Source organism: Aspergillus stella-maris, assembly GCF_047715825.1.
Source record: "Aspergillus stella-maris strain CBS 113639 unplaced genomic scaffold BDV14scaffold_21, whole genome shotgun sequence".
Taxonomy (NCBI): Eukaryota; Fungi; Ascomycota; class Eurotiomycetes; order Eurotiales; family Aspergillaceae; genus Aspergillus; species Aspergillus stella-maris.
Genome location: NW_027396815.1, coordinates 369,694 through 391,245, shown reverse-complemented (window position 1 = coordinate 391,245; position 21,552 = coordinate 369,694). Strand labels below are relative to the sequence as shown.

The 21,552-nt window shown below is 51.3% G+C and overlaps 12 protein-coding genes and 1 non-coding gene across 13 annotated transcripts; 5 read left to right on the top strand and 8 right to left on the bottom strand.

The window, feature by feature from the left end:
• Positions 1-1,030: 1,030 nt before the first annotated feature.
• Positions 1,031-2,569, top strand: sdh2 (succinate dehydrogenase iron-sulfur protein subunit SDH2). The gene is made up of 4 exons (XM_073768465.1): positions 1,031-1,395; positions 1,454-1,697; positions 1,757-1,908; positions 1,963-2,569. Exons 1-4 carry the CDS (start codon positions 1,291-1,293, stop codon positions 2,284-2,286), a joined length of 825 nt encoding a protein of 274 aa, XP_073629166.1. The 5' UTR covers positions 1,031-1,290; the 3' UTR covers positions 2,287-2,569.
• A 262-nt stretch (positions 2,570-2,831) lies between these two features.
• Positions 2,832-2,904, top strand: BDV14DRAFT_t65. Its single transcript has one exon. It is a non-coding gene; the product is annotated as a tRNA-Ala (tRNA).
• Positions 2,905-3,295: 391 nt separating this feature from the next.
• On the bottom strand, positions 3,296-4,591 carry BDV14DRAFT_171719 (ceramidase). The gene is made up of 4 exons (XM_073768464.1): positions 4,442-4,591; positions 4,169-4,386; positions 3,814-4,095; positions 3,296-3,743 (listed from the first exon to the last, which is right to left on the bottom strand). The coding sequence occupies exons 1-4, from the start codon at positions 4,486-4,488 to the stop codon at positions 3,442-3,444; spliced, it is 849 nt and encodes a 282-aa protein (XP_073629165.1). The 5' UTR covers positions 4,489-4,591; the 3' UTR covers positions 3,296-3,441.
• Positions 4,592-5,145: 554 nt separating this feature from the next.
• BDV14DRAFT_171717 (class II fructose-bisphosphate aldolase) lies at positions 5,146-5,917 on the bottom strand. The gene has a single exon (XM_073768463.1). The coding sequence runs from the start codon at positions 5,820-5,822 to the stop codon at positions 5,205-5,207; it is 618 nt and encodes a 205-aa protein (XP_073629164.1). The 5' UTR covers positions 5,823-5,917; the 3' UTR covers positions 5,146-5,204.
• Positions 5,918-5,923: 6 nt separating this feature from the next.
• Positions 5,924-6,375, top strand: BDV14DRAFT_171716 (uncharacterized protein). The gene has a single exon (XM_073768462.1). The coding sequence runs from the start codon at positions 6,034-6,036 to the stop codon at positions 6,187-6,189; it is 156 nt and encodes a 51-aa protein (XP_073629163.1). The 5' UTR covers positions 5,924-6,033; the 3' UTR covers positions 6,190-6,375.
• A 480-nt stretch (positions 6,376-6,855) lies between these two features.
• On the bottom strand, positions 6,856-8,412 carry BDV14DRAFT_171715 (NAD binding domain of 6-phosphogluconate dehydrogenase-domain-containing protein). The gene is made up of 3 exons (XM_073768461.1): positions 8,014-8,412; positions 7,470-7,963; positions 6,856-7,415 (listed from the first exon to the last, which is right to left on the bottom strand). Exons 1-3 carry the CDS (start codon positions 8,267-8,269, stop codon positions 6,861-6,863), a joined length of 1,305 nt encoding a protein of 434 aa, XP_073629162.1. The 5' UTR covers positions 8,270-8,412; the 3' UTR covers positions 6,856-6,860.
• Positions 8,413-9,928: 1,516 nt separating this feature from the next.
• On the top strand, positions 9,929-10,870 carry BDV14DRAFT_48933 (LITAF-like zinc ribbon domain-containing protein). Its single transcript, XM_073776888.1, has 3 exons — positions 9,929-10,065; positions 10,122-10,518; positions 10,575-10,870. Exons 1-3 carry the CDS (start codon positions 10,044-10,046, stop codon positions 10,747-10,749), a joined length of 594 nt encoding a protein of 197 aa, XP_073629161.1. The 5' UTR covers positions 9,929-10,043; the 3' UTR covers positions 10,750-10,870.
• A 34-nt stretch (positions 10,871-10,904) lies between these two features.
• BDV14DRAFT_171713 (uncharacterized protein) lies at positions 10,905-12,479 on the bottom strand. The gene has a single exon (XM_073768460.1). It carries the CDS (start codon positions 12,154-12,156, stop codon positions 11,245-11,247), a length of 912 nt encoding a protein of 303 aa, XP_073629160.1. The 5' UTR covers positions 12,157-12,479; the 3' UTR covers positions 10,905-11,244.
• Positions 12,480-13,195: 716 nt separating this feature from the next.
• BDV14DRAFT_171711 (uncharacterized protein) lies at positions 13,196-13,578 on the top strand. The gene is made up of 2 exons (XM_073768459.1): positions 13,196-13,333; positions 13,381-13,578. Exons 1-2 carry the CDS (start codon positions 13,207-13,209, stop codon positions 13,569-13,571), a joined length of 318 nt encoding a protein of 105 aa, XP_073629159.1. The 5' UTR covers positions 13,196-13,206; the 3' UTR covers positions 13,572-13,578.
• A 458-nt stretch (positions 13,579-14,036) lies between these two features.
• Positions 14,037-15,244, bottom strand: BDV14DRAFT_208433 (polysaccharide lyase family 1 protein; the record flags this gene model as incomplete). The annotated part of the gene is made up of 2 exons (XM_073775397.1): positions 14,037-15,057; positions 15,102-15,244. The coding sequence occupies 2 exons, from the start codon at positions 15,242-15,244 to the stop codon at positions 14,037-14,039; spliced, it is 1,164 nt and encodes a 387-aa protein (XP_073629158.1).
• Positions 15,245-15,713: 469 nt separating this feature from the next.
• Positions 15,714-16,820, bottom strand: BDV14DRAFT_199328 (uncharacterized protein; the record flags this gene model as incomplete). The annotated part of the gene is made up of 1 exon (XM_073773226.1): positions 15,714-16,820. One exon carries the CDS (start codon positions 16,818-16,820, stop codon positions 15,714-15,716), a length of 1,107 nt encoding a protein of 368 aa, XP_073629157.1.
• Positions 16,821-17,344: 524 nt separating this feature from the next.
• On the bottom strand, positions 17,345-19,354 carry BDV14DRAFT_199327 (oleate hydratase; the record flags this gene model as incomplete). Its single annotated transcript, XM_073773225.1, has 2 exons — positions 17,345-18,683; positions 18,777-19,354. The coding sequence occupies 2 exons, from the start codon at positions 19,352-19,354 to the stop codon at positions 17,345-17,347; spliced, it is 1,917 nt and encodes a 638-aa protein (XP_073629156.1).
• Positions 19,355-19,606: 252 nt separating this feature from the next.
• Positions 19,607-21,071, bottom strand: BDV14DRAFT_199326 (uncharacterized protein; the record flags this gene model as incomplete). The annotated part of the gene is made up of 3 exons (XM_073773224.1): positions 19,607-20,081; positions 20,128-20,714; positions 20,763-21,071. The coding sequence occupies 3 exons, from the start codon at positions 21,069-21,071 to the stop codon at positions 19,607-19,609; spliced, it is 1,371 nt and encodes a 456-aa protein (XP_073629155.1).
• Between the last annotated feature and the right edge of the window lie 481 nt (positions 21,072-21,552).

Genomic DNA, 21,552 nt, shown 5'->3' with positions numbered 1-21,552 from the left:
TATCTGCCACCTGGTTGACGTGATCTAAGAAGAAAAATGGTGATCCACAGTGGATAGCTGGCGGACCTGGAATCCACAAGCCCTGCCACGAGCTTCGCACTTCCCTGACAACGAGAGAAGAACCATAGTTTAAAGAGACGCGGTAGCCTCGGTTGATTCTCGGATGTACTTATACTGCACTGAACCTGTTGTTGCTCGATGGTTTCGACTGAGTCTCAGCATGAGACTGCCCAGCGATAGGGACTGCTCTAACACCACCGCGTTTGAGAAGCAGGCGATGCCGTAAGCGGGATTTTTGGACGATAGAAGCGGTCAGTGAGGACGCGCAAGTTCATCAAAGAAACAATATCCTTGCCGACTGTTAATATGGTTTGATATTAAGCGGCAGGCTGGAGAGATGAGCATCTCATCTTGCGGTAGCTTCTGTAGGGCTGTTGGTAGAGATAATGGGCGCGGATGATGGAACTAATTTCCAGATCAGAGACGGTGAGGGTCATTCATCCACCATTTAGATGAGCAATGTGCCGAGAGGTCGGTGATCGGGAATTGGCATTTAGAGTCTCGATCTGATGCGTGAGTCTTGTGGACGCGACGCTGTATCCGACGTGGATGCCTTGTGGCCTTCATGCCTTTGTGCCTTACTGTCTTCATGCCTTACTCAAACATTTAATGCCTGAGGCAAGAAGTCAGGCCATAAATTCTCGGTACCTGAGGCACAACGTTGTGATCCCCGATCGGGCTAGTTTTGAATCACATGACGGTCGGCAAGTGAACGGCAATTCGGATCTTTTCCGACAGCTTCAAGGGATGATCATACAACCGGGGAGCAAGGTGAGTGCATCTAGGAGAAGTCAGATTGTATTATTAGCAATTTAATGAGCATACAATTCAATTAATGAATGTAAGTAGTCCAACAGCGAGTGTTGTATAGATCGCAGAGTGGCCAATACGGAGTTATGTTTTCCTTTCAAAGGCCGCCGTGTCCGCCCGACGCTTGTAATTAGCAAGAGCGTGATTGGTGGACGGCAGCTGAATCAGCACAGAGCCGACCGCCAGACCCGAGGTTACCATTCCCTGTGGCAGAAACAGCTCTTCGTGACGCTGGACTATCTTGAACTCTTGATCCTCGCTTCTCTAAGGCTTCATTTGCTTACTGTCGCTGGTGGGCCGCCGTCTGTGGAATCATCTCCCCTCAATTTACGTTCTCTCACCTCTTCTCGCCTGATTTATCTCATTTACTACCATCCCTTCGCAATTCGCCCCAGAGTCGGATTGAAGGAAAAAGTCACAATGGCCTCTCTTCGCACAACCTCGCGCCTTGTTGCCGCCTCAAGGCCCCTCTTCCGCCCCGCGACTTTCGCTCGCTCATACGCTACCGTTGAGTCTGGTGCTCAGGTGAGTTGAGTCGCAAAACCAGAACGACTTGTCGCAGTCGCTGATTGATCGTGTGCAGGAGCCCGCCGCCAAGATCAAGAAGTTCCAGGTCTACCGATGGAACCCTGACGCCCCCGCCGAGAAGCCCAAGATGCAGACATACGAATTGGACCTTAACAAGACGGGACCCATGATGCTCGATGCGCTCATTCGCATCAAGAACGAGATCGACCCTACCCTGACTTTCCGCCGGAGTTGCCGTGAGGGTATCTGCGGTAGCTGTGCGATGAACATTGACGGTGTCAACACTCTTGCCTGCTTGTGTATGTGCTGCTTTACTGTGTTGGAACGTCAGAAATTAGTTCGCTAACCAGCAGTGCAGGCCGCATTCCCACGGATACCGCCCAGGAATCTCGCATCTACCCTCTGCCACACACCTACGTCGTCAAAGACCTTGTCCCTGATTTGACCCAGTTCTACAAGCAGTACAAGTCGATCAAGCCTTACTTACAGCGCGATACCAAGACGGAAGACGTAAGCCATGACTTTTGGCCATGATTCAGAAATTGCATACTGACAGTGTTTAAGGGCCTCGAGAACCGCCAAAGCCCCGAGGACCGCAAGAAGCTCGACGGTCTGTACGAGTGCATTCTTTGCGCCTGCTGCTCAACCTCCTGCCCTTCATACTGGTGGAACAGCGAGGAGTACCTCGGTCCCGCCATCCTCCTCCAGTCCTACCGCTGGCTCGCCGACTCCCGTGACCAGAAGACCGCTGAGCGCAAGCACGCCATCGACAACAGCATGTCCGTCTACCGCTGCCACACCATCCTGAACTGCACACGAACCTGCCCCAAGGGGCTGAACCCCGCCCGGGCCATCGCCGAGATCAAGAAGATGATGGCTGCTCACTAGACTTGGGACCATTGCCGAACCAGCCGGACGGACGGAGTTTGAACGGAGGAGATTAAAATCGGTTCATCATCATTATTCTCATTCCCTTCTCTAGCATTTTGGTCGTTTTTTTTTTCTTTTTCCCTATGTACTTTTGATCTGATCTACCGAGCTCTTACTTATTCCCTTTTCCTTCATTGTTTCGAGGCCATTGACTTGACGTGCGATGGATGCGATGTTTCAATAGGTGTAAATGTGTGAATATTCCTTCTGAACGAATTAGACATACAAACTTCCTTTTGACACAATAATCCGTAGCAGAATAAACAATAAATTATACAACGTCTCTACTCCAGCCTATCTACATGCAGAGTGCGTGCGGACTGCGGCATAATACACCCCCTCTCACTGGCCACCGCCATCCGCACCTGCACCCACACCCGCAGCCTGCGCTGCACTCTGCAAGTCAGCACAACGCCCACGAGGCTCGGCGGTAGATCGGCTGTGGATCGGCCCTTCACATAGTGCTTGCATTGATAGAGCCATTCGCCCCTTTTTCGCATCTTGGGCTGTTGGCTCAGTTGGTAGAGCGCCCGCTTCGCATGCGGGAGGTCCAGGGTTCGATTCCCTGACCGTCCACTTTTTTAGCACGTCCCATATACTTTTTGCTTGGCGAGTGTGAATGTATGTATCCAGAACACGATGTTGTGCGGATTGCAAAGCGAATTCGATAGATGGTGTTTTGTATGCTGTACTGTGTGGTTCTTTGTACAAATTGTTGCTTATTTGCGGCGTAACGTATATATGTCACCAAGGACCAATGGATATGTTGTTATTTTGGATTAATCATGGGTCGATCCACTACGCGGAAGCGGGCTGAGTGGGCCACGGCTTTGAGGTGATAGTCGAGGCTGGGCATTGAGCAAAGATCGTACGTGCAAGAGTGTGCACTGTACAGACTATGGTCTGGAATCTGGAGCAATCTCGAATTTGAGGACCGTGATGGTCATACGTTTCAGGGCTTAGACTAGTGGGAGGGTGGCTCTCTATGTTATTTCCTGGCCAGCCGTCGTAAAGTATAGAAGTCACGCAGACATATGTATATACCAGCTGTACCGCTATTCTATGTATATAAACAAGCCAACGACTAAAGATAATGGTCCCAAAAGACATCCATCACCTCCCCTTCTTCTCTCCATTGACCTGCGCTTTCTCCTTCGTACCACCAGTAAGCAAGCGAGAAACGATCGGTACCGGAAACGCCATATCCTGCGTGGGGTCGCGATCGTTCTCGCCAGCCGTAATCATATCCACCACCGCAACAGCGATATACCCACCGATACCTGTAAAGACATGCCACCAGCCATGCAACTCAGTCAAGAACGCCAGCGGTATGCCCACGAGACTCCGGATCGACGTAAGATGCGGGCAGAAGAAGTTATCGACTAGCCAGACCATATATCCGAATACGAAGCAGCCTGTCGGGAACAAATAAGCATTAGCACGCATTTTCAGGACAGATGGCTTGACGATGGGATGAAAACATACAAAGCCCAAACCGACTAATCCTCCGAATACTCCCACGGATCTCCAGGTCCGGTATCTGCTGCGGAATCGTCTTCATTGTCCGCGTCGTAATAAGTAGCACGGCTGTCCCAAAGGCTCCAGCATGCAGAAGGAACTCGTCCATAACCATGTGCGTGACCATGACGATTGTGAAGAGCGTGGAGAGGATCGCGCCGGCGCGTTTCGTGTAGACCTCGTCCTTTTCGAAGGTCATGATTCGGTAGAGGAGGGGGGTTGTGAGGAGGTGCATGGAGAGCTCATCGGCTGCATACCACAGATCAATCATTAGCCGAGCTGGTCTGTTGTTGGGTGCAAGGAAGTGGAGGGGAAGGCGTACACATCTGCGTATGATACTTCAGCGTCATATGGTATCCCCCTGAACAAACACCGACACCAATCAGTCCGTAATAAGGTATACATCGCGACACAGAAGCCTGATTCCTCTTCCGGAGTTTTGAAATGCCATAGAGCCCGAAGAAGCAGTAGATGAGGCTGCTGAGCGTGTTGATGAACTCGGCCACGTAGTGGGTGATTACGTAGTCTTCTTCGCAGAAACTGGGCAGTTTATTAGCATTGGTCACTCAATGGCTCTGAAGGGAGAATGACATACTTTAGATAAGAAGTCTGGGGCCCCCAAAAGGGCTCGACGGGTATCATTGTGACAGTGAGGGGTAGATGAGGAGAGAAAGAGGAGAGAAGGGATCGGGCATCCGGGATGAGTGACGACTGCGAAGACCCGCGGAACTTGACCGCCCCGCTGTCGCAACTAACGTGTCTATAGAAATTCCATGTGCTTGGGCTGCGCTATAAATAAATACAACATGGGCAAGTTGTTGGATCAGAGGTAAAATTGCGAAACATTGTCTCAGTTTGACGCGTATACAATGGCGTTGTTGGAACACCGAGTAAACACCCCTGCCTGTGGCGCAAATATATAAACAACCAACGCCTCTTCACCACAACGACTTAATTGAAACAACAGCAGTTGATCAGAAATTTCTAATCTTTAACCTCAGGTCGTAGATTATGTAGAGCCTAGAGAGTGTTCTTCAGGACAGTCAAAACCATGACTTTCTGCTTATCGGGGTATTAACTTAGTGCTGGTGTTTGTGTCACCTGTTTCAGGCAGCCATTCTCGGTCTCTTCGCCAGTATCTATTGATCTTATACACTGTGTTCCGCTTGCTGACTTGAAGAATGACTACAAGTCTTAAGCTGGAATGGAAACTAAATCCCAGTAAGCAAATTTATCAGTATGCCGAAAAGTAGAGAGAAAAAGTGCTATCCATTCATTCTTTGTCAATTGTATAGAAAATGCAGCATCATCATCATCACCAACTCCAAACGCTACAAAACATCCGCTTCACAACAATCCTAAGGATACCTCCCCGTAGACCCCAACATATCCATACACCGCTCAACAGCCTTCTGCATCTCATCCGTCGCAGCCTCCAACAGCGCCGTAAGCGGGACATTGCCCGCCTTCTCCCTCTGCACATTCACATACTCATTATTCAGCACCTTGTTGATATTCACCTTGCTCACTCCGCAATCAATACACTTTTGGAAAATTTCCTTCGTGAAGGGATCCGCGCCATGAAGCACAAGCTTCACCCGATCGCCGACTTTATCCTGGATGCTCTGTAGTCTGTCATATTCGAGCTGGATCCCGCGGGGCCCATACTCGCCGTGGACATTGCCAAAAGCAGGTGCAAGCCAGTCAATCCCTGTAGCGACAAACTCCTCGCTTTCTTCGGGGGTCGTGAGCATGCCTTCCAAATCAGCGGTATCAGCTACCCCGTCTTCGCCGCCCTCGATACGACCGGGCTCAGCTTCCGTCGCGATCCCGCGCTTATGACAATAAGCAACAAGTTCCCTTGTAAGTCGCAGATTCTCCTCCTTCTCATAATGCGACATGTCAACCATGATACTATCGAACCCTCCTAAATCCGCCGCGCGGCGAATAATCTCAGGTGTCTGGGCGTGGTCCATGGATACGGAGACCGGGACGTCAGCAGACTTGGCGGCCTCAGCGGCGGCATGCACGAGGATGCCGTCGGCGTAGTGCACGGCCCAAGGGAAGAGCTGGATCATGGCGGGTGAGCGCTTCTTGTTTGCGGCGCGGACGGTGGCGAGGATGCCTTCGACGTTGTAGCAGCACATTGCGGGGACGGCATATTTGTTTGCGGCTGCGTGGTTGAGGATGGAGAGGGATTTGTTTTCTTGGTTGAGGGGCATTGTGGCGGTTGGAATCTGGGTATTTTTCGGAGAGGAGAGAAACAGGGAAAGAGAGGGATCTGAAGAGGGGATAGTTCTTAGAGAAAGAACGACTGCTATTGATGGAAAACGTGTTATATAAGTGGCCACTGACCCCCCTCAATCTCAAGCTCTCCTCCCCGCATTTCCTCGCAGCGCCCGGAGTTGGTCCGACGGAGTGCAACGACGCGATCGCCGGGTTATTTCTGCCTTCTCGGTGTTTTTACCGGGTAAATGCACCCTTTCTTGGTTTTCCGTGGGGTCGCAGTGCTAGTGTAGTATCTTCAAATCTTCGGTGTTCTCTGCGTCGGTGTTCCTGCGAAGAGTGCGTGGGGGGTGTGGATATCAAGAGCTCCGTTATGACAGCATCGCGCAGTGTTTCCTGCCTGCATCTATATGCGCCGTCATTCCCTGTGTATGTTGGTTTGGCCGACGGGTGGTATCTGGCCATTATTGAAAGATTGAAAGCAGGTATTACCTATTTTTCCATGGCATCCTTGGTGGACTTTTCGGTGGACAGTTTTAAGGTCGGTGGACTTTTCGGTGGACTAAATTGCGACGTCCACCAGCGCCGAAACCTTTCTGCCAACGCCGATTGGACCCGAGATTTAGAAATTGGAAGGCTGCACTGCTTCCGTATGTAAAGTCATGAAATAGGACATCCATCGACAGGGGTGGTCGGTACTTGTTTACCCTAATAAGAGGGATTGTAATTGAGGCACATAAACATTTCATACTTGAATGCTAACATCAATATACATAAAGAAATCAACCCTACTGGCCAAAGACCCTGATGACGCTGGTACTGCTCTGACCACCGGATCCATGCCTTTGGGCCATATACAGAACGTTAAGCGCCGCATTACCTAGATGTAATGGGCAGTGGAGATCACGCGCTTTTTGAACAGCCGCCTCCAGTTTGGCAGCAACCTGGTCTACCGTAGGAGAACCCGCCGGTGCCTTATCGCCAATATGACCTTCAATCATCTCCAATCCTTGTTCGATGAAGATTTTGCTGGCACCGGCGGCTTGAGTGACCAGGCCGTGGAACTGTGCAAGATCGACGTTGAGGTGCCGTGCGAACGCAACGGCTTCTGCAGCAGCGACAAGGTTGACGCCGCGCATGAGTTGTAAGACGAGCTCCGTCGCAGCGTCGGCGTCGGCGGTTGGAGAGATCTCCGAAAGGCTCTTAGCATAATATTGTCGGACCATGGCCGAGTCGTCCTTAGGACCCCATCCATGTACGAGACCAGAGATGTATATTTGTTCGGCGGTAGAGCAAAGAGGAGTAGGGAAGTTCTGTTGACGGGCAGTCGTGGTGATGATTCCCTGTATACGAGTGTTAGCGATAGGAAGTCATGAAATGAGAGAAGTTGAACGTACGGCATCCTTCAAGATGATAGTCAAAGCACTGGCGCCGGGGTTCCAGTCCTCCTCCACCATCCGCGGGAATCGGTTCTCATGCATCCATGTCCACGCATCCGACGCGAAGATCTTGGTAGCAGTAGCGCGAGCATCTAGGCCAAGTTGCGCTGCGAAACCCATGGCTTCGCTGGCGCCCAGGATGTGAATGGCAGCTAGAACCTGGTGCACCATCTTCATGTTGCTGCCCGCACCAATACCGCCAGGGACCAAGTATAGCTTCTTCTCGTCCGACATCTCCTGCAGGATGTCGCGGGCTGCTTGGAGAGCTTCATCCGTCGCACCTGCCATGATTGAAAGTGTACCATCTGCAGCGCGTTTCGCACCACCGGAAACAGGGCTATCGACAAAGAGGATGTCACCGCGACCGCGGTTCTGGAGCTCGGTAACGACGGATTGGGCGTACATTGAGGATACTGTTGAGCAGAGCATGAGGACTGCATTCTGTGGAAGGTCTGATGTGTGTTAGTACGACATCCACGAACAGATCACTTGCGGAACTTACACTGAACAACGCCATCATCTCCGAATAAGACAGACTGCGCTTGTGGCGATGAAGCCACCATTACAATGTAGTATTGTTTCCCTTCAGCTGACTCGTGAATAGTTGAGGCAGGAATGCCACCGGCGGCCTTGAATCGCTCAATGGAAGCTGGAAAGACGTCGAAGCCATGGACTGGGTAGCCCTGCTTGACAAGGTGGGTGGCCATGCCGAAGCCCATGGCCCCGAGGCCGACGAAACCGATCGATGGCTTAGGCATGATGGATTGAGCTGAAAGGTGAAGATCGAGTGACTGCTACGAGAATCGCGTCGCTGGAACGGCCTTCTTAAGAGTGTGGAGGCGGGGAAGATGGGTTGCACTGCACGGTGGTGGTCGGACTTCATCCGATGTCACGATTGATCGGGAGATTGGCCGATTCGCCAGGGTAGTCCACTACAATAGTCCACCAGGTGATCGAACACTTAATCACTTTAACCGCGAGTTTTTTCCCTCCCTACCCTCGGCCCTGAAGGTCTTTCAAGTTTTATGGAACTCGGACACTGTGCGATAGAAGCCTGCATCGAGTTTCCACTAACACTCTCGTTTCAGGTCGAAGAACAGGTATTGCCAGAGAGAGAGAGGACAGGGCCCAGTTGGCGCAAAAGCGGACGCCATCAGGACATAACGAACATCTGACCCAGCGGAGGCAATACGTCGAAGAGTGACAGGGAAGCGAAGCATACTCTGGATAGAACAATAAGTTCTGTGCCATTCTTTGGCAGGACAACCAATCCGTGGCACCGTTTTGCGGCCTAGCCCTCATCTTCGTTCGCGAGGAACACAGAACCAACTTGGAAATGTGTCAGTGCGGGCCTCGCAGCTAGTAGTCCGAATAGAAGATGGATACTTACACGGGTGCTTTTGGGCTCGCGGTGGACTGCCGGCTCCTTGCGTGTCCGGTGCCTGGACGTTCGAAGAGGACTGAAAATATGCCTCAGTGGGCACTGATTTGACCGAGTTGAGGGCTCGAGACTTGTTTTCGATCAAGTGAAAGAAGCATTGCAATGGCCAGAAAGTGGGATTGTATTGGAGAAGAGATGGAGGAAGAGGGAGGAATCATAACACAAGAAGATTGACGTTGGTGCCTCAGGAAAGAGCGACCGGCGGCTCAACTATTTTGGCTTTACGTTCTCACCACTCGACCAACCTTAGCAAACAGCTACCTACCTCAAGAGCCGATTCAGAAGATCTCCCTTACCCCAATTACTTTGTGGAGGAAGTACGAGGATATGACAACCAAGGGTCAATGAATCCAAAGCAGGAATACGAGTCTCGCGACTGGTAGCGATCCCCTGCACCGCCATCGTGCCTCTCGCATTTGACCTCATCTTTGTTCTGGATCCTTGATACGCGGACTGGCCTATTGCAATGCGAGAGCTTGCCAGTTCCCTGGCCGCGGCTTCTGCAAGGGCCAAGCCTCGTGTTGTCAGACACCAAGACCTGGGCAGTAACAGGTGGCTCAATCACTGCCTGATCTGGAGCAGTCTCACGCCGTTCACGAGCTGAATATGGTTACAATTTGCGCCAAGGCAAACAATACTACCACATCGGAGTAAAAGCCCGATAAGCTGCGAGATGAGTCGGCCACTCAGATGCATTTGTTCGCATGAGCTTGATAGTGCTGGTAGTGACTTCGACTAGGACGAACCTGACCGACCTTGTCTTTTCGCTGTACCAGCAATGCTGCCGCCTCGAGGCTGAGTCAAAGTTTCGCACTTCTTCAGTGATCAGCTTAAGCTAATGGTGGCTCGGTTGGGGGCCTGGGGCTGTCTGCCTATAGAGCAGCCCCCAACTCGTGTTACAGGCGGGCAGGCGCAGCATCAGCCAAGCCGGGATGATGCAGATCTTGGGACATGACATTAACGGACTATGAACTTATAAGGTCAGCAGGACGCCACAAAAAAGATTTCTTGACACCTGGAGCTCATTTCCGTCATCTTCTGCACTTCCGAACAATTTCACGCAAATTCGATCTTGAAGTAATTCTATCGCTATGTCGGAGAAAGCAACCTACGGTATGATCCCGCGCAGCATTTCTATCGACTTCGATGATACTGATTGTTTCTTCTAGTGCCAGAGCCTCAGGCCCCAGCGCCTCCTCCTAGTTACGAAGCCCCGGCAAATGCGGCCCCGATCACGGAACTAGGCGCTCAACAACGGAGACAAATCCAGCCCGAGTCCGAGATTCAGATGCAAACACTACCTCCCCAGCAATCACCGCAACATGAGACACAATATGGAACCACGTCACCGCAACCAGATGGCGCACCGAAACAGGAGCCTGGCCCATGGAATCCCAATCCCCAGATGTATCCGCCACAACAATATGCACCCGCACCGCAACCAAGTCAATATCCTACAGCTGTACCGCTGCATGCGCTGCAACGGACTTCTCAGGTGGTCGATTGTCCCGTCTGTCACCAGAGAGAGATGACTCAGCTAGAAGCAGTCAACGGGAAGACAACGCAGTATGTCCATCCTTACTGACTGTATTCTGGCCTCTCAGCTAATATCGGTTATCCAGTGGCTGGGCGGCCGTTCTATGCTTCTGCGCATGCATAGGCTGCATACCTTACTTTATGGCAGCGTTCAAAGACATGAACCACTTATGCGGAAAATGCGGCAAGTTACTCGCTACTTACCACGGCAGTGGCCATGTAGTCATCCACGAAAAACAGGGACAACAGAGTGCAAAATAGTGTGACTCTGTCTAATCTTTTCGTGATCTATGTTGAGGGATTTCTTAGGGAGTTGGGGCGTTGGGGATTTAAGAACGTATCTGAATAATAATCTCATTCTATCTGTGTTACAAGATTACACCTTGGGCTGAACTAAAGGCAGCGCTAAGCCCTGGCTCCATTTCGAGTTCGCCCCATACTCCAAGGAGTGACAATTTTCTTACACTCTCCAGAGGTTTACATCTCTGTTGCTTGACTCATTCGCCTCATCTATGACAGTAGATCTAAGAAAGACTAGTGTAAAGCTTTAATTGTCCTTGATTGTGGAATCAGCGCATTCTCTTAATTGCTAAGGCTTGACGTGGTGAAACCTTGCATATCGAGAGACCTTCACCGGATGATTAGGAAAGAACTACTAAGACTGCATTGTGATGAGAAGAAATTGCATAATACGTATACCAAACACTTCACCAACCCAATAAAATCCAAAAGTCAAAGAAGTTGTACTCCCAGAGGTCATCTCGATTTCCTCTTTCCCATCGGCTCACCCTCCAACTCCTGTACCTGCGTTGTCCCAAGCATCTCCTGCACCTGTGCAGAGTTACTGAGTTCATGTCCGGGCTCATTCCCCGGTAACTCCATCATGCGCCTTCCATTCGGCGGCTGAATGTGATTAGCTTGTTCGGATACATAATGTGTCTGTACGAACGAAGACTTCGGCAATTCAGCGACCATCGGGCCTGTATCGAATAGAGTTGCGTTGGAGCTTGGATTTTCGGAATGCAGGGATGATGGATTGTTGCCAGTGTTCGAGTCGCCGGATTCTGCAGAAGCAGCAGCGGCAGCAGCGGCGGCAGCTTTCTTGCGGTTTCGAAGACCAAGGAAGAAGAATGCGACGCAGAGGATTGCAACGGCAGCGACGGCGCCGACGACTATCCCCGCAATAGCACCGCCTGATAGCCCCCCGTCGTCGTTCGAGTCCGCTTGGCCAGTTGGTGTTTCCTCGGCGCTTGCATCGGTAGGCGTTGTGGTCGATGCCGTAGTAGGGCTGGGCGTCGGCGTCGACGTCGCACTGGTTATCGAATCCAATCCAAAGGCCGTGATAGAACTGGGCGGCATCGGGTAAACCAAGAACGCAGAAATATTTTGCGATGCGTCCTTGCGCCAGAGATACGGCTCACAAGCAATTCCGTTGGTATGCTCACATTTGGCGTCAGAATAGAGTTTCAGGCACCAGGTTCCCTCGGGGTCCCAGGAGAATTGCTCGCCCTCTTGGTGCCATGCCTGCGTGCAGTTCTGGGCTGACTGGCCGTTTTCGATGTGTGCATTTGTTGTCTCATTACGCCACAGGAATGTCCATGCTAAAGTTCGAGGCGAGAATAGTGTTACTGCAAGATATACCAGCCAAAGTGGTGATGACCGAGCCATGATCGAGCACTGATCCAGACCTTAAGTTGAGAAAAGATTTCTCGGTCTGGACCTGCATCACCTGGGGAGTCCAGAAATTTGTGGGCAGCAGGCGCCTGGGGCTGAAACAGCATCTCTCCTCACATGGGCACTGACAGGCAGACCCAACGCACAATCTAGCTCGCGCGATGCCCCTTGTAGCAAACACCGCGACTTCTGGTCGACTTGTCAAGGGTCTTCCGTCGAATCGTGTCCTCGGTCCTCACCGAGCCCCTTCCGCAATTTGGACACAAGGGTGGGTGGCATTGCAGATCTAACAACCAGCGAAGGTGTTGATTGGCGGGGGATCAGCCAAATACGAGGTCGAGCCGCATGGTTGCATTTAAGGATAGGGCTTGAGGATCCAAGCGTTGTGGGTGGAAAGTTTGACGGGTGGCTGAGACAAAATGAGTCAGGGGCTAGAGGATATCAGGTTTAAAAGGGTGGATGCCGGCGATGAATACGAGGATGGTGATCAAAGACGTTGTGAGAGAGACAATGGGTGGAGGAGAAATGAAGCCATCGGGAAGGAGCGCAATGCCAAGACCGAATGCCAAGTCTCGTGGCCCCGGCCTCAGGCACCATTCGTCCCGCTCCCCGAGTGCCTTCTCTCTCAACTTCATCCATCTTCTCTGTGCAGAGACCGGGCTGGAAGTTCTTTCCAGAACTCAATTCTTTGTTACGTATATCCAATGCACCAAAGGATGCGCTAGTTACGCTGGCGTATTCAAGTCTTCTGTCTCACCTTGGACAAAAATGCCCTAGTCTTGAAAACGCAGGTGGGCGAGTCTTTCCGGCCGCTTCTAGCAATGACCTTGATCAAATCATTATCACTATGAATAGCCCAAGCGTACGATACAAATCAAAACGTCCTTGTCCGGATCTCTCCTCCGGAGGGGCCGCGATATAAGCTTCGTGGCCGGGTCAACGTTGCATAAGATATACTCTCCACCACGTCATTGACATCCGCACCTCCCGGCACTACCATTGTGTTCGCCCTGCCTCAACTACCCCGCAGCAGATATCATATACATGCCGAAGGTGAAGAAGTCTTGGTTTGCCTGCAAGTCTTGCTCGCGGCGCTCGTCAAGCTTAGATTCAGCAGTCAATCACGCAGCCGAGAAGATTCAGAGCATACTGCGCTTGGCGCTATCAAGCAGTGACTACTTCTCTCACATTCTCAATCATGAATACTAACTTGTCCAGTAATGCCCGCCCTCGACTCCCTCGCCATTGCTACGCAGAAGCAAGTCCTCGAACGAAGGAACTGGGCAAACGAAAATCGCGGCCCAGTACTTGTCTTCGTCATCGTGTTTATAGTTGGCATGGGGATTGCTCTTCTACTTCTTTATCGGCAGTGGATGAAGCGCAAGGCTGCTCGACAGGCCTACGAATGATATGAAGGGATCATAAATTGCTTACGACCGATGGCTTCATGTACGCTTAATGTCTAAATACTACCCAAACGCCAGCTACCAGTCCATTGCGATGTTTGCCAAAAATTCTTGAGATCTGTAGACTGGAGGTAAGTTGTAGAGACGCGGGGTTATTCGGGCTATTGTTCCGTCAACTCAGGTTCAGACTTTTGGTCAACGTGAGGCACCTGTCCTCTATCAGACTGTAGGTATTGATCCATTACTGCTCACAACAATTCCTCAATCGAGAAAGAGCTACTGAGTCTACCACAGGTAGCTTATTCGAAACTGACAGTCGGTCAAAGATCAGCCACTTGACAGGGATTCGCTGCTGTAGGAAACAACACCGGCCATCGTCTACGGCATAGTTGGAGAGCGGATGGCAAGGTATCTCGAATCTCAAGTTGCTAAGTACTCATAGCTTGACTAATATAAGATAAGATAAGTCTAGATCTTACCAACACCAGCATTGGCAACGACTGTCGCAGGAACATCCGCAACACCATAAGCATCCACCAGACTGTCCGTGTACTGCGCAAACTCATCCAGCACCGCCTGCTCCGTCAGCGAAGGCCAAGTCCCAGATCCAGCAAGACGGTTCCACTCGCAAATATACCCGAGAGAAGAAGTGCAAGCACTCGCCGAGTCCACTGTGGGCACATTGTACACCAGCGCACCGCTAGTCAGCGAGGTATCGGTAATTGGTGTCGTGACAGTGTCAAAGTAGTTGCCCTCGAGCAACACCCAAGTGTTGGTGTCAATGTCGAATGCGTGACCACCGACGTTCTGGAAATAGTTGTTCACGCCATGGAAGAGGATGTGGCTGTCTGTGTTAGCGGTACCCAAGTGCGGTGCGCGGCCAGAGACGTCGTGGAGCCAGTTCCCCTGGAAGGTATACCAGTCTTCCAAACCGATGAGCAACAGAGTCCAGTAGTGCTTGCCGTTACAGCCAGAAGACCAATCAGTCACGCCATCAAATTCGTTGTTCGAGATTGTGACATGGCCAGCAGCACCCCAGCCAGAGACGATAAATTGCCGACCGGTGAGCGAGAACTTGTTATGGTCAATCCAGACCATGTCGCAGTCGTCGAGGGTAATGATGTCTCCGCCCCAGACGTACTCTGGGTTGAGCTCCGTGATGTGGATGTTCTGAATGATAATGTTGCTCACGCCACCGCGAAGACGCAGTCCTTTACCGCGGATGACACCTGCAGATCCGACACCGACGATACTCTTGTTGCTGCCGACATCGAGGGGCGATGGCCCGGCGTTGTCATACGTGCACGAAATCCAGGTACCGTCGCAAGTATCGCCAATCCAGGCTTGGCCGGCGCTGGTGCCGCCTTCACAGGTTGTTGTTGAAGTGCTGCAACATTGTCCGCTTGTTGTTCCTTCAGTGCCGATAAAGCTCCATTCGCGGTCGATGAGGATGACTCGGGGTGTGTCATCGGTAATCCATTCAACCAGTCTGCAAGATTAGCAGTGACTACTAGAGGGATGTGGGAGGCTTACTCTTCCAAGCTGGACGGAGTCTGAGGAGTTGCGTCGCCTCCACCCGTGGTCCCAGCGGCGAAACCAGTTGGAGTACCTACGACCTGGGCGGTCGCGGACTGGATGAGAAAAGCAAAGAGAGCAGATAGAATGGCTGCCTTCATTTTGGGGAGTGCTGACGATCTTCAGGTAGTCGTGAACCGTGATCAGCATTCCCGAGACAAACAAGCGCTCTATATACTACGCATGACACAGCCCTACCAGGCTACCACTCAACTTCCAAGAAATAATAGATTGTCTCATTTCCTTTCAGTCCTCAACAAATTACCCAGTGAGGGTAAAAGGAGCGTCTACCGTTTCGAACAGCGGAATAATCGACAAAACAAGCACGCGCGCCGAGTCGACCCCTGGCTTTTGCGGGGAAGGTAACAGCGAACACCCTAAGAATAACATCTTCATGGTCAGGAACCATTTCTACGAGTCATGAATACAGGCCAAAATAAAATGCTAATCAATTTATATATTAAGTATATATATGGCAGCCCCCGATACTGACAGGCTTTGGTGGAATCAACCACTATCTCTGAAACGCCGAGAACGCCGGTCCCTGCACCATCTATCCAAAACAAGAACTCAGCATACCTCCCGTGCAACCTTCCTATTCGGCTGCCCCAGTCCTGGAAAATACTGTTGAATTCCCAGGAAGAGACCTCCAGATTTGTGTGATTGGCCAAATGAAATACTGTTGCAGATGAGCTCGTTGAGGTCGAGGTCGTCCACGTCCAGTTCATCTTTGTACCCCTGGTGCTCGACCGCATCACCAAAGTAGTTGTCGAACCCATTAAATCCCGGATTGGGGGACTGGGCGCCGGTGCGTCCAGGGTCCCAGAACTCCTTTTCGCGGGGAGAGTGAAGGAGGGGTCTTGACTCTAATGCAGACAAAAACGAGGAATCTGAGAGACAGGACGAGGATGTTAGATGTTCATATTCGTCATCCTCGTCATCTCCCTCGTCGCCAGTCTCATACTCACTGTCTGGCGGAGAGTATGCAGAGGCTGCTATGGCCGCGTTCATTTGCGGCGTTAGCTCGATAACATGGCACATGTCATAGTCGTCATCTGCATCTGCATCAAACCAGGCGTCTGCCTCTGCCTCTGAATCGGAGTATGAAGTTGTTTCAGACTCCGACTCCAAGTCCTTGTCCTCCATTTCCTTTTCCATTTCTTCCTTCACCCGCGAGCTGTCAACGTCATCGTCATGACGAGCCTCAAAGGGAACTGTATTGGTCCATCGCAAGGCCTCAAGGACTTCAGACGGAACAGCCGAATCTCGCCCCTTCGCCATCACTGACCCCGCCGGCAGGCGATATATAACCTTTGGCTTCTCGTTGGTCCACGAAGTAGCCGCAATCTTGAATTCAGCAGTCAGCATTGAGCCCAGCGGACCTCCAGCTTTATATGTGATATGACGCAGAGCATTAGTGATAACCTCATCAGTCACAATCTCGAACTCCAAATCTCGTACTCTGACCTTTTGCTTAGGTGAGACGGATCTGAGCATGCAGCGCAGGCAAAATGGGTCTCCTGGGCCAGGGGAAGAGTAGTCGCGCTTCACGAGGTGGCTCTTTAGCGGCAATCTGGCCCCAGTGCGTATGATGTTTGAGAGGTCCCTGCAGACGGCGAGCGTAAAGGTTGAAAAGTGGCCGCAGAAGTTGTTGCGGGTGTAGATGTGCTGACACATGTTGTCAGATGTTTCCAAGTCTTGCTGTTCAGATCAAAAGGGTTGTTTCTTAGGGTAGATAAGATGGTATGGTCCCAAACTTTCGAGCAACTGTAGTGAACTGGATAGCTCAGGTATACAGATTAACATTGCAGAGCTAATCGGGAATATATAACCCGTCCTGATACGAGGGCAAAGGGAACCATTTTCTCAACTGTCACAATGTGAGCCAAAGGGGTCCAAAGGATATGAAGCTGCTTCATTGTGGGTTTACAAGAACAAGAAATCTCCATTGTCAACAACGTGAAAGAGCTCTCTGTCTACTCGTCAAAGAACCCAATATTCTTTCGCAAGCGAAATAGCATTGGTTGGATTCATTTATTGTCAAGCGTTTCATACATTGTCAACTGCCCCTTCAGAGCCCTACCCCGTGCCTACCCGAGTGTACCCAGTATAAAACCAAGTATGGAGCCTGGCTAACCCTAGGCAGCTGAACGACTCCAGACCATCTACCATCCAAAACGAAGCCTTGGAAGACTATACCTTCAACTCTGACTCCCAGACGATAACCCCAACAAACTCGCCACCGAAGCCCGCTTACTCTTCCTCCTCTGAATCCCACTTCCACTCCCACTCCCAGATTTAGACCCAGATGCAGAGCTAGATTTATCCCCACCTGCAACAGCATCCCCATACCCAGAATCCCTCCTCCCCCTCACATTCCCCTTCATCCCCATCAGCGACCGAACAGCTCCCTGCGCACCACGAACACTATAATTCGCCGTAACGACCACCTCCCCCTTCATCTCCACGAAGGGTCCTATAAGCGCCATATTACTCACGCCCTTCGGAATGACATGTGGTCTATCGCCGACGTCCCGTGGTAAAAGCGTTGACGCAGCGCGCGGCTGAATACAGGGTATCGTAATGGCGTTTTTGAGAATAAAGTCAATGGTATCTGGGTGCAGGGACATGTACTCCAGTATCTCAGCTAGAATTTCCCTCCCCGAACACTGCACCATCGGCTTTTGACCCGTGAAGAGGCCCGGTTTCTCAGGGTGTAACGCGTACCCATATATAACGGACACATCGCCCGGCTGATCCGGGAAGAGTGGTTGGGGCGGGATATTCAGCGTAATCAGCCACGGCGAATCCCTCAACGTCAACAACTTATTCGGATACGTGCCATTCCCCAATTTCTGATCCCCCGTGATAGCCCGTACACTGCTTAAAAACTCCTCATTCTTCAACGTGATTGTGAAGCTCTCCAACCGCGAAGAGGTAAGCCTCGTGCAAAAATTATAAGCATTCCCAAACTTAGCATGCTTAGTACAAAGCTCCAACCAAAGCAACCAATTCTCATCCAACTCCGCCGTAAGCTGGCTCGCGTTCGGATCATCCGCGTCATCGAAGTTCGGCGAGAAACCAGTTGTGTCGAAGCTCGGTGGTGCGTGGGAGTTCGTCCCTGTTGCAATGGACGAGTATATACTCCCTACATTCACGATAACTATGTCGTCTTCATTCAGCACGACCGCATCTTCATCTTTTGGCATTGATGAGCTCCGCGTTGAGGTTTTGAGGCTGCTGTTTGCGTTGGAGGAGGAAATTGCCCCCGAGGGGCACGTGCGGATTTCGGATACGCGGGTTGGGTCGGAGGGGTCGAGGGTGTTGGTGTACGAGAAGAGGATGTCGGAGATGGTGGTGTTGAAGCGGAAGTCTACGCCGGCGGACTGGAGGTAAGCTGCCATTGGGGCGATGATGGATTCGTGTACGTTGTAGCGGCCTAGGTCCAGCGCGTGCGGGTGGTTCAGGTCGTGTAGGTTGTTGAAGCGTTGGAGGTAGCGCCGGAATTCGGATGCTGAGTGCGAGGGCTTGAGACCGAATCTGCCAGACATTGAGGATATACATCAGTACCTCCATATACAACTAAACAATAGTGTTCGCAAGGAGTTGGTTGGAAAAGAGGGAGATCCATACGTAGTAGCAAGCCCCAACCAATACCCACTTTCAAAAAACCCCTTCGAGAAACAATCTCTGATCCTGGACCTGCCCAGAACCTTCTCGCTCTTCGTCGTGAGGAGGATCATCTCCATCCTATCGCGGAGTCCCAAGCCAGCCTTTTTCGCATCGACCTTACCAATAATGTCCTTCTTCCTCCTGCGTCTAGTCAGAAACCGCGTGCGCTCTCGGTTCTTCGAACAGACGTTCTCCATACTCTTCGCGGAACTAAGGACGTCATCTCGAACCGTTCTGTTTTCAGTTCCATTTCCATTTTCGTTCTTATCGGGATCGGGACTCGTTTCGGACGGGACGAGACGCAGGAGATCATCCACGCAAGCATCATTAAGTTGGGGTCGTATGCCTGCGCGAAAATCGTACCCCTTTTCTGCGTCGCCGTAGGAGACTGTTGTTCCGCCTGCGACGGAGAGCGTTTCGATTATGTGTACTTTTGAAGGGGGGACGTTTGCTTCGCGGATTAGGTGGACTGCGGATGTTAGGCTTGCGAGGCCGCTGCCTAGGATGTAGGCGTCTAGGTTTTTGGGGTCGCGGGTCATTGTCTTCGTTTCTTGAAATTGGTTTATTGTTTATAAGAGAGGTAGGAAGAGTAGGGATATTCAGAGTAGAGATATTTGAAGCTTTAAGGTGAAGGATATGAGGATGAGGTCAGGTTGGGAAGACGATTAGATGAACCGTGGAACAGGTGCAGGAGCGCTGTTATGACGACAGACTGACATTCAAGACTCTATCTGTACCTCGAACAGAAAAAACTTATCTACTCCGCCTGACCATGGTCGAGTTTGCTCAGATCAAGCCTCCGGAAGCGCAGGGTTAACCGCCTCAGGGCTAATCTCGCCCTTTGCATCCTCAACGCTCGGCAACTCAAGCTTAAACGGCGCCTGACCACGTCGTTCTTTCTTCAGTAGCCCCCTAATCTCAGCGACGGACTTCCTCCCTTTACCCTCAAAGTACTTTGGCCCTAGATCTTCCAGATCAAATCCACGCGGGTAGTACTTGTCATCCTCGTCGCCGGGAAGGGGCATCCCCATTACCCAACTCACCCAAGCACCGGGGCCCCAGCGGTTCCAGAGCGTTGGCTTCACGTAGTATGGGATTGCCTCGTAGATATTTACGTAGTAGCGACCGTACTCGTTTGGTTCGTCGGTGAATATATCGATGCGTTGGAAGTTGAGACGGGGGAGGGAAAGGTAGCGGAGGTAGAACCTTCGGAGGAACAAAAGGGTCGAGAAGACTACTTTGTATACATTCGAGGGGTTCTCGTACCTGTTTCTGTTAGTGACGAGCTGGGTAAAAGCTGGGCGAGACAAACATCATAGCTTCTCGCAACCGATTATCCATCATGCACGACGCAAACTTGACTCCTATTGACTTGAAAGCTCGCGGTAATGTATAGACGAGCACGTCCATTGTTTTATCCGCGACCTCCTTATTCGACGGACTCGGCTTCATGTAGTCTTCTTCATACTTGAGACTCCATGCGCGGAGCTCTTCCAGGAAATGCAGTCCATCGCGGAAACCATGCGGTCCAGACGGTAAGTCCGCGAAGCTGATCTCCAGCGCATCCCCGAGACTCTTCCAGTATGTGCCGATCGCGCATTGTTCCAACTCTGTCAAAGAGCGCCACTCGAACATGTCAATGAAGCGAATTGGTTCGAGGGCAAACAGACTCAGAGTATAAAGCATGTCAGGTTCAAGAATCTTTCCGCTGCTGCGGTATCCGACATGGAGGAATTTCGTTCGAGCGATCGCCGTCTGAGCTCGTTCGGAAGATGGTTCAAACGCCATGAATTGTCCGATTAGGGCGCCTGTGTCGGCGTATCGTTTGAAGGAGGTAGCGGGGTTGGAGAACTGCGATGTTTTGAGGAGAAGGGTGGATATCGTCGGGATACCATATGTCTGTGCTTGTTAGACCTTCATCTCCATATACATAGAAGCGGGACGTACCCTAAACAAGGCAAACTGAAGCGCTTTCAGCGACGCCGACGGAAATTCCATCACCAACATCGACTTTTGTATCTCCCAGGCGTCATGGTCTGTCATCGAGGCCATATCCTCTCGCGTTGTATACTTACGGTATACCTTCTGCAGGCGCCTCAATCGGCGATATCGTAATGACCGCTGAAGAAGTAGGTAAGCGGCAAGAGCAGCAGCCGACAGCCCCCCGCGTTTTCTGGGATCTCTCCAGAATTCTAACAAAAGAGTCCGGATAGGGAGCTGTTTGAGGCTGACCATGATCTGAGCGAGCTTATCCATGGCTGTATATTTGGTCAAGCTGTGGGGTTGTACGACAAGAACGGCCACTGGGCCACAGGACCCTTAAAAGACCCTTGAGGTCATCAGGCCACATTTTAGGGATCGTTGAATAGAAGATATGATAACTGATCCATTGAGGGTTTCTTTGCATGTGTTGGTGATCGACGGCCGGACCGAGGAATGGGGACCACAACGCGGGGCCAAGAGCCTCTCGGGTTTGCTTGATATCGCATACACTTAGTCGCCCTAGCTGAGTCGTTGTCCTTAGGTCCACATTACTCGCTATTTTGGCGAATGACCGAGGAACAATTTGCAGAAAGTAAACTCACTTCCGGGCAGCCGATCCCGAGATCGTATGTTGAGCTGACTCGCTGGAACTGACACCGACGATCGATATGATAGTGGGTTTTAGGAGCTTTGATCACGTACGTCATTGATCCGTGATATCTAGATGTGTGAATGGTAAGATAGATAACTGTTT